Consider the following 10,777-nt stretch of genomic DNA (forward strand, 5'->3'; position numbering starts at 1 on the left):
ATTAAGCAGTTGGTATACAGATATTAAAGTTTAAAATGGTCACAGGCCAATAAAATACCAGTTTAACACTGTTCATATAAAATGTAATGTTATCTGACAAATGTCATGTTGAGCACGTAGACTGCGGTATATAAAAAGGTTAAGCCTTGCAGACAGAAGAAACTGGTTATGACATCTTGGAAGTGCTTTACGTTATTTGCGTCACACAGATGAGAATATTATGGATGTGTCGAACATCGACACCACTTTCAGATTTGTCAGTGACATACATACAGCAGACCGTACCTAGATTAACAATCAAGACTGGATGAAGATTAACAATGAAGACTGACTGTGTCCAACAGCAACATAATTGTTTACCAGCACCTATTCTTAACATACACTAGCTCATTTGTCTTAATGACGTTTTATTTGGGGTTTTGAGCCTGACTGTTTTTTGGCCAAGTCCCACCTGGTTGCCTGGCAACTGCTCTGAAATAACTAGTCTGACACAAAACCCCATGAAACAGCTAACTTATTGCTGTTTTTATACACACCAAATAAATAAGATCTAATGTGTTAATTAATGAGCTGGTGGGCTGATTTTGTGACAGAGCCAGGCTAGCGGTTCCCCTGTGTCTACTAGGCTTTATGCTTAGCAAAGCTAAGAGGCGACTGGCTGTAGCTTCACATTTAACGGACAAGCACTTGCCTGGTATGATGTTCTCATTAAAGCAAATACCATAAAACTTCAATTAAAAGCCTAGTCCCAATTAGACGCCTGTCCCTTTTCATAGACGTGGTGTGGCTACACATTTTGACAAATAAACGCAGGTCTCAATCAGAAGCCCGGTCTGGTTTTTATAGATATTCTTTGCCTGTGTAAAACCTTTCAGAGCCGACCGGGTCACTCACTTGAGCTAGTTCTAAGCAGCTTAGATTTTATATAATTCTTTTGTCAATATGGACATGGTACACATATTTAGATTGGTTAGATACTACACAATTCAATTGTTCAGTTCATTTTACAGAAACAACAAGCACCAAAGTAGTGTAGTATTCATTCAGCTTTAGCAATATGGTAAAGTAATGAAAGGCCTGTCCCAAATATAGGCAGGATGAGTTCAGTGATTTAAGCAAATTAAAGCCTGGGTTATTAATTGATGTTTTACAGTAAGCATATTTCCCAAAGTCTAATTATTCCTTCCATTTGTCATGTTAATTATTCTTATTTATTTCAAATGGCCTCAATACAACCACAAAAATACAGAAAACAACAACCACTTTAGATTTCAATCTCTTTACAGTACATCTGAGACACAATGACAGAAACCACGTCTTGAAGACTGAAATCATGACTGCTTGTATACAGTTGTCATATTTATCCCAAAAAATCCAAGTATTCCTTTGTTATTTAGTTTACCATCAATGTGTATAGTTTCTCCTGTGCCTGTAAAGGGAGACTATGAAGTGCTGTTGTATAAATAGTAAAATTTTCAGCTGTGTTTCTTCATCCATCCACTCTGGAAAAAGAGATGGCTCGAGGTAGAGCTCTGTGGATTTTAGACAGCTGACAGAAAAGTAATAGCTCAACAAAATAATAAAACTGTGCAGACACTGCTGGGGTTAGCTGCCCCCTTCTCTTGCTTATATTCAGATTTCCTCCATCCTTCATCCATAAACTTAAAAGTAACAGTTTGGTATTTGGGTTTTTAAATGAGACATTAAACACTGTAATTTTGGTTTTGGGGGGAATTGTTTGGTTCCCGTTAAAACCAAACAACTGCAAACCATCCCAGTAAATAATGAAATATGGCTTCCTGCCCACAAACAATAAATACAGATACTCCAACTGTATGTAGACTAAGGTTACTGTCGAGTCAAATGTAACTTTTCTTTAAAATCCCTCTTTTAGAGGTTCAGTGGAGAGTATTAGTCCCCTCCCAGAGTGAACTGTCGAGTTCTGTGGTGGGAGGGAACACTAGTATAAGTTCAGTTTATTTACAGTGATGTTTGCCAGTGAAGGGGTCTATCGAAAGAGGCGATACATGCGGGGCAGACGCCCGTCCTTGCTGGACAGGGCAGCCTGGATGTGTTCGTACGAGGGCAGCTCCGTCAGGTCTCCCAGAGCTGCAACTGCGGGCTTACTGCGCAGCATCTTTGTGGTTACTCTCTTAATGTCGCTGGCTGTCACGTTGCCTGGAAATGATTTGTTGACAAGTCAAAATCTAAATAAATAAGTGAGGTGAAAATACTTTATATAGTTATTAACTTTTCCTCTTAACGCAGGCATTTCCTGACATTTTCTAGGCCATTTTCCCACAAGTTAGTTTGAATCACTAACAAACACCACAACAGTTTGTTCAATACTCACTTATCAAATCGCACAGTTCATGTGGCAGTTTTCTCTTTCCTGTGGAGAGAACCTGGCGACCAACATCTTCAAAAATAACTGGCCGCGACTCAAGGTTCATCATCAACATGGACTTAAGCTGAGTCTTGGCCCTTTCCAGCTCCATCTGGATATACAAGAGAGAAAATAAAAAACAACATCACTTTTGCTTTTACTCGAATTTGCTAAAAAGTCTTGGCGTATTGCCCTGATAGTGAATCACATCCATTACCTCTCCTGCGCTGCCAGCCATCTGAATGAACTCTCTGGTTATTATCTCCACCATTTCCCGCACCTGGAAATGAACGCATGTAATGATAAGAACTCTGCATAAATATCAACAAAGACCAAAATAAATAAATAAACCAAATAACGAGCCAAGAAAGACTTATGCAACATTTGAAAACAGAACATGACTATGTAACTCAATCTGAAGTTGTAGGACAAACGGTACAGAGGAGATTAGGGCTGGACAATAAAACAATAACAATAATTATCGCAATATATTTTTTTCAATAACAATATAACAAATGTTCAATAAATATTCAATAAATGTTTGATTTTCTTTACTTGAATCATAAACAAACTGTTTTAGGGCCATGTTTTTACTATTTCTTAGTAACTTAGCTTGTTTTTTATTTCACCATTTTAATTATACTTGATTTTCCATCTTAAGTGTCACTCGCTTATTGAATCTGCCTCCTTCGGTTCTCTTCACACTCACAGACCTAACTTTGTCTGCTGCAAACACGTCAGCGTGCCCCACTTCTTTCCGTCTCTTTCTCCCTATATGTCTGATCCGGTGACTTTCTCCATCAGTAGTAGGCTACATTGTATAAAGTCGCCGAAAAAAAAACTTGTCTTTTAGACAAAACAAAACCAACGTGGTAGCTAACAAATGACATCTGACTGGTGTGTTCACTGTCGCTTTACCTGGTCTGTCCTTGCAAAATATACACTGTCTCACTACTTGTAACGTAATAACTCTAATGCTACAATGTGTCGCATAACCTGGGCGGCCCGCCAAAGTAAAGTGAATGTGTAGTAAACACTAACTGAACCGTTGTTTTTTTTTCCTTTTTTTTTACAAACCAGGTCTTCAGCACTTTGTCTCTCTCCATGTTGTTGAGAGTTTGAGAGTAGACGGCTGTGTGCAGACTCTTTTGAAATTATATCCGTATATCTCATTATACTGATATACAGCCCAGTCCTATTTAAACTCGAAAGAAATAATGATTTGATACTTATCGTGATAATTATCGATATCGAAAGATATGAACTTTTTATCGTGATAACATTTTTGGCCATGTCGTCCAGCCCTAGAGGAGACAGATGCTGTCTGACAATCTGAACATTCCTCTGCAAAGCTATTATTGTTAAAACAATATTGCTATTTGCACACAAAGGTAGAATAAGATGTTTGTCCTGAGCTTGCACCAACCTGTCTGGGGTCTGCACTGGCATGGATACATAGCAGACCGCTGTCCTCGTAGCTATGATGATAGGAGGTGGCATTGTACATCCAATGATGCCTGTAACAGACAAGAAAAACCAGAAGACAATTAGTAAATGGTCTGTACTTGTATAGCGCCTTTCTAGTCTTTCTGACCATTCAACACGCTTTTACACAACATCACATTCACAGAAATACACATTCACACACTATGTGAACGCTATGCCATTGGAAAAGCATTGGGTGGGGGCGCCAGGGATCAAACCACTGACTTTCTGATAAGTGGACAACTTCTCTATTACTATTGGTTATTACTACTGAGGTTTGTGAGACGTTCACCTGTTGAGCACATTCAGGTACAGACGGGTGAACATGCCTTTCCCAGGTCCTCCTGCAGAAAAGGAACCACCTCCACCCATCATCATGTTGAGCACCGCGAATGGGATGAAGTCGTCCTCCTATAAAAGGTGAAAATAGACTTTTTTTAAAAATATTTGATTATATCTTTTCATGTGACAACACTGAAGAAATGAGACTTTGCTACAATGTAAAGTAGTGAGTGTACAGCTTGTATAACAGTGTAAATTTGCTGTCCCCTCAAAATAACACATCACACAGCCATTAATGTCTAAACCGCTGGCAACAAAAGTGAAGTCAAACACTTACCAGGAAGGAGCAGCTCTCCAGGCCGATCATGATGTGGGTGAGTTCTGGGATTGGGGTGGGGCCAAGGCTCACATCTGACATGTCCTTCTCCATCTAACAGATTTCAAGAACGTGTTATTACCCTACCTTCAAGACTAATTGCAGCAATGCTTCTGGGAGTATTTTCTCTTTTATCTCCGAAATGTTACATACATTTATTCACACAACTTTTTCAACTTTCAACTGCTGTTTCACGTCTAATATCACTCCTCAGCCAAGAGCTGGTTCCATTTGGTCAAATATCAAATTAATTCAAACAAAATCAAATAAAAGGTTGTTTCTCCTCTGTAACTGCAGCCAAACAATTTGCTGACCTACAGAAGACAATTCAAAGATATTACTTTAAATGATTTCCAGTTAATGGCTAAATGCATTAAAAACACTTATGTTATTAAACCCAATGATAATGAAATTCTACAATTGGAGAATCCCTCAGATAAATGCTACCCGAAGAAACATTTAGGGCCAAACATGGTACAAAGATGACTTGTAAATACTATAAATCACCTTGACGATGCCACCAGTGTACTGTGCTACAGAGAGGTCCACATCGGCCACAGCACTCGTTCCCCACACTGGTTTCACATCCAGCAGGTATTTCCTGGCACATTCGACCAGCTGCTCATGCTCGATGCCCACTCCAGCCAACACCATCCGCTCAGGACAGAAGTAGTTACGCAAGTAGCTGTGAAGCACCTTCTTGTCAATTTTGTCCACATTGTCTACAGGACAAAAGCGAGGAAGTCCAACTGTGTTGCCTCGATATGCGGCCTGTAAACAAAAATGAACAGTCGACAATAATGTTAATGGAAAAATAAAGCTACAGTAATCTGGTACAATTATGCAATTGGGGTTTTAGTTTTGCTTGTCTTTCGGGGTTGATGGTTGATCTGTAATCCTATCAGAGAGAACAAAATGTCAATGATGTAGCTATGGATTTGGCTATTTAAAGGAGGGCTGAAATGATTAAAGTTTTGGAAATTCATTCACCATTTTATTAAATTACCCCAAAAAATGCCAATGTTTCAACTGAAAAGGTGATGTATGTACTGTCAATATAATGATGGGTATTTATTATTTATCATTATTTTTGACATTAAACATACTAAACGATTAAAGGTGGGGCAAGCGAGTGAACAACCACACAGCAAGAAATGTAACTAACATTTGCAAAGTTGTGGATTAGCAAACCGTCGCTCCAGTTGCTGCTGCGAAGCTAGCATGTAGCTAACCTGCTAGAGTCCTAGAGTCAGCACATCAACTCTGCTGCAACTATAGCTAACATCACAACAACAGCATGCCTTTGTAAACTAGAAAGTAAGCTGAATGTCCGTGGGCAAGTCATTTAACGCTACCTGACGCACACATCACGGCTATAATAGTGTTGTGTGGATCGGTGTGCAAACACAGAACAGACAGCCAGAGGAGAGAGAGATTTGCTGAATTTGATAAAAATGCATGTATTAGATTAGAATCACATGTACAACAATAAAGGACTAGTGTGTAATATTTAGTTGGAGCTATTAAAATATAGCAGAAATGAAAAAATATTAAGTATGTTTTTATAACTGTGTAATCACTTGGAAATAAGAATTATTGTGTTTTTGTTACCTTAGAATGAACTCTTTATATCTACAGAGGGATCAGGTCCTCTTCCATGGAGTCTGCTATGTTGCACTGCCATGTTTCTACAGTAGCCCAGAACGGACAAACCAAATACTGACTCTAGAGAGGACCTTTCATGGCTACTGTAGTTTCTCTTACACACTTTGAAGGGGAGGGTGAGGGGAATTCAGTTGGATGCTACATGCAACCTCACCGCTAGATGCCACTAAATCCTATACTGGTAGTATAAACAACTAATCAAAAAACGGACTTATTAATTAACTGACCAACTACAATAGCACTACGTATTAATAACAGCCTTGATGCTTAAAGGTAATGGAATAACTAAATCACTTTTTTCCAAAGAAATGATGTTACTCACAGCATGAATCATCTCAGTGAGTAAGGGTTCAGGGTCTGGCCTCATGTTGAGATCTTCTAGCTCAAAGCGCACCGCCATTCTGGTCATCTCAATCTCATCATCTGCATGTAAACATCAGGCATGTGATTGGCAAAGGGCAAAAAAGCAGGAAAATATACTGAGACCCCCTGCCCACACACACACACACACACACACACACACTGACAAAACTGGCGGCGGCTCTATTAATGCATATGGATGGTAAAGCAGGACCCATGACAATAACTTATTTGGTGGATGTGTTGCAGTGGGAATCAAAGTCAAGTGTCTAATCCACTGCGTATTCACCTCCTCTCTATTTATTTTGTATAAATTTTTTACCAAGCTTCAACAGCTAAATGTGCAACATGCAGCATGGAATAACTGATTCTATAATAAAATAATATAACTACTAACTTTCAAATTAATTTAGTAGAAGTGAATAGATTATTTTTAATGAATAAGAGACAACAGCAAAGGTTGTTGCCTGTTTTAAGATCTGGTGGCCTAACTGTTAAAGAAACAGTTATATTATTCAGGAAACTCAAATCAAACAGCCAGATCAGTCTCTGTCTGTTGATAAACTGTAGGAAAAAGTTTTTAACATTTCAACTCTGGCAGCGGGCAAGTGCGGGAGACGAGAACGACCGCGACAGTTTCACGGGATCGCGCCAGTTACACAGAAGCCGTTGCCATGGTTACCTCGCAGAGCGCGTGTTTGCCTGTCTGTTGATGAGGAGCGCAGAACGACCCCGCGGATCCAAGCCGTCTGAAATATTATTATACATATTACTGGGTACTGGGTGATCTAACGCCACACTCTCCCGATGAGTCCAAGCATCAGTGGCGCCCGGAGTTTCTTTCTGAGTTTCACGTTGCTGTTTTGCTTTAGCTGATGCTTCAATTAGCCTATATCAATGCAGAATTGTTTGAGGTTAAAAACCTTTTGCTGGTCGCACAAAGTTTACAACGGACGATAATGTTCTTTGCATCTTAGACATAATATAATAGTAATGGCAACAACGTTACTTACATTACAGCTGTCGGAAATACCTCTCCGCGCTGTTCTCCTGTCTTCCTTTTTGGCTAATAGCTTATACGGTTCGGTGCCGCTGAGCTGCAGCGCGGTCGCGCATTCACGTTAGGGATGGTGCGTTCAGTAGGGCAGCCTTAATATGATTAATAACATTACTGTTTTGGAAATAGTAATCCGTCACACTATTCTTTACTGGGAAAAGTAATATTACAGTATTACTGCCCAATACCTTACGTACCACTGATGCGCGAGAGCGACTGTGGTACACTCAGCGCAGGTGTGGCATGGGCAGCTGAACCTATGAGCTGAACACAAACAAACATCCTTGTTGATACTTGGAAAGGAAGAAAACTTTACACACGTCAGCCTATAGATGTCCTCAAATCCTTTCCATTTCACTCGGCCAGCTCCTGCCACCCCCCCCCCCCCCTTTTCTTTTTATTACAGATCTGCATGATTCAAAAATCACATCCCTGAAACATAGTTGGTCATCTCAGACAGACAGACATTTGGCACAGTTCCCATGGATTTGTCACTGAAAATCAAATATACTTACCCAGCAGGCGAGGCTGTAGAACAGCATCAGAGAGGAGATTGACCACTGTGTCTAGACCCTTCACTTCAGCAGACACTGCATACATGGTGGTATCTCTGTACGGCAAAATTAATGATACATTTCACATGTAACAGCCATAGCACATGATCTCCAACAGAAGAAAGGCCTAGTTCACATATGGAATTTAGTAATATGCAAACATTGTGCTGAAAGACATATATACCTTGATGTTTGGCAGTCACATATCCCTCCGTGTTTTTCCAATGTGAGGAGAATTTCATCTTTACTTCCATACTGAGCTGTGGACTTGAGATAAAAGCGACTGGTGTCAGCATTACTTCCCACACCTCAACTTCCTTGATCTTTCATTTTGTGGTCTTTATTTTACTTACAGAAAAAGCTAGTTTCTCTACGAAGTGTGCTATTCCACTTGGGTACTTTGCTTCATGTCTGGATCCAGAATTTACTAAAACTAAAGAACGAGAAAGAAAATATCCACAATAAATCTAGCTCATCCACATCTTGAAGAGATATTAATATTATAATTTTCATTCCAGCACTGTCACTTACTTCCAACTGTGCAGAATTGACCAAACTTGTTTTGGGACGCGACTTTGAGGCCATTTTCTAGGGTAGTGATCTTGGTCTCATATTTTTCCTGACCATCCACAGACGCAAACACTGGCTTGGGGATCCCAGGCAGTGGTGCAGAGAGGGAGATATTTGGGTATCTGCCGCCACTGCTGTACTTTCTGTAAGCTGCAATCCCAAACCTTTGAGAACGACAAAACAATGTTTTTTTAAAACTTCTTATGAGCAACATTAGGCCAATTGTGAAGACAGTTTAAACCCTTAACTTGAGCAAAAGAAGCTAACCCACAAAGCATGCCAGGATTTCCCCAGGAAATTAAATTGAGGTGGTTACCACCATCAACCACATACAGCTGTTATTCTGGTCCACTCAGCTAGTAGACAATGGTCTAACAGAGTTTAATTCTGTATTTATTAAAACTGTATACATTTTTATTGGCAGTGGAATATATACGATAAAGTAGAATAAGTTGCTCTTAAGATGTTCCTTTTCAGAGTTTTACTGTAGGTGGCACTGGTGGTATTAAATCCAACTACAAAAGAGTGACAAATGAAAGGGACAAAAAAAAACACACATTAAACACTAGCTCCAATGCTACTTGACAGATTCTCTAGGTCTCTGAACTCTACTGGAGAGATTAACACCAATAATCATTCCTTAATGTTTTTATTATGGTAGAAGAGGGTACTGTGCAACACATTGCTCCAAAATCTCCCATAGGTGCTCATAGGTTGAAACTAATAACTGAGAAGGACATAGCATATGATTCACATCATTGTCACACCCCCCAAACTCCATTATGTTTTTCCACTCATTTAATTGGTGTTTCCTTACATTTGTCACCCATATCTACATTGTTATGCATTGCAACATCAAAGGACTAACCAGCTAAAACTAATGCAGTCTTGATACAACAATCCTACAATAAATCCTACGTTTATATGGTAATAATGTTCAGTTTTTGTTAAACTTGATGGTCATTCTGGAGGCGGATTGTGTTATACTGAGGGGTGTTTCTTATATGGTTTTCAAAGTTTAACAAACTGGAAAAGCCCAAGTAAATCCCCTGTAATTTACTCAAAATATGACGTTTTCATCTCTACAGGCAACCCCTACAATACTCACATCAACATCTAACTATAGTCGACTGCTGACTTTGTACTATTCACTCAATTTACTCAGGATGTGACATTATCCAAGACATCCTGACAGCAAGTTTACGACTAACAGTTAGCATTATGCTAACAGAGTGAGCTAATCCTTGGTGTTGAGGACGTAGAAAAGTTTCGACGCTGCAGATGTCAGCGAGAGGCATGACATGAAATATACTGAATAAACTTGTAGTGTTCTTTCTCTGTTTTTAAATCGTGTCTGGCGACAATATAAGGGCATTTATTTTAAACGTGTACTACCTTTGAACACGACTCCAGGTTCTACACCTCGACATGTGAGTCGCCATCTTGGATCCTGTGTGACCAGAAATAAACCCGGATAATGATCAAAGCACTTCCGCCGCAGACACGCCGACATACCTGATAAATGAACAAACACACAAACAAACAAACATACAAAGCAATGCTTTATTTCTTACGACTAAATTGCTTTATTGTTTTATTGCCCTACAAGCGCTTTCAACTGTTCTTCTTCTTGTTTCCGGCAGACGCATCTGTGGCGTATTGCTGCCCTCCTCTGTTCGCTTTGCAAGAAATGTACCATACAACTACCTTCTATTGACCTTACGCAGCTGGCCAATCACAGCGCAGTACAGGTCCGACACTTTCATGGCGGCGCTCCGTTGACTCCTGTGCAAAAGGGGTTGTTTTCTAGCTTTTTTTTTTGCTGTATTTTTCCAAGATATGGTCAAACGTTGTTCCTAGGGCACTTGTAATAGTTACAGTCACTACCCAGAGAGGTTGTAAGGAGAAGTACAGTTTATTCTCTTTCCAAAACCTAAAACAAATCCAGAATAATGTAGGCTGTGGATTGTTTCTAATGTAATGTTAATATAACTCAGCTTTAGCTTCTGTTTTTATTTTTTCAGGTCACTTTGAGTCAGTTT

At 39.6% G+C, this 10,777-nt stretch overlaps 1 protein-coding gene across 1 annotated transcript; it reads right to left on the bottom strand.

Annotated features, from left to right (window-relative positions):
* Positions 1-900: 900 nt before the first annotated feature.
* On the bottom strand, positions 901-10,177 carry pmpca (peptidase, mitochondrial processing subunit alpha). Its single transcript, XM_038702413.1, has 13 exons — positions 10,131-10,177; positions 8,697-8,899; positions 8,519-8,598; positions 8,350-8,432; positions 8,127-8,221; positions 6,517-6,617; positions 5,037-5,300; positions 4,491-4,583; positions 4,164-4,282; positions 3,813-3,903; positions 2,604-2,666; positions 2,354-2,498; positions 901-2,178 (listed from the first exon to the last, which is right to left on the bottom strand). Exons 1-13 carry the CDS (start codon positions 10,175-10,177, stop codon positions 2,009-2,011), a joined length of 1,554 nt encoding a protein of 517 aa, XP_038558341.1. The 3' UTR covers positions 901-2,008.
* Between the last annotated feature and the right edge of the window lie 600 nt (positions 10,178-10,777).

The sequence above is a fragment of the Micropterus salmoides genome, unplaced genomic scaffold, assembly GCF_014851395.1.
Source record: "Micropterus salmoides isolate LMB-PRFRI ecotype aquatic unplaced genomic scaffold, ASM1485139v1 Ms_hic_scaffold_7, whole genome shotgun sequence".
NCBI lineage: Eukaryota > Metazoa > Chordata > Actinopteri > Centrarchiformes > Centrarchidae > Micropterus > Micropterus salmoides.

Coding starts and splice junctions, on each gene's coding strand:
- pmpca (XM_038702413.1), bottom strand. CDS start 10,177: ATGGCGACTCACATGTCGAGGTGTAGAACCTGGAGTCGTGTTCAAAG. Junction 4,283..4,490: donor TGGAGAGCTGCTCCTTCCTG/GTAAGTGTTTGA, acceptor CACCTTTTATAG/GAGGACGACTTCATCCCATT. Junction 2,499..2,603: donor TGGCTGGCAGCGCAGGAGAG/GTAATGGATGTG, acceptor TTGTATATCCAG/ATGGAGCTGGAAAGGGCCAA.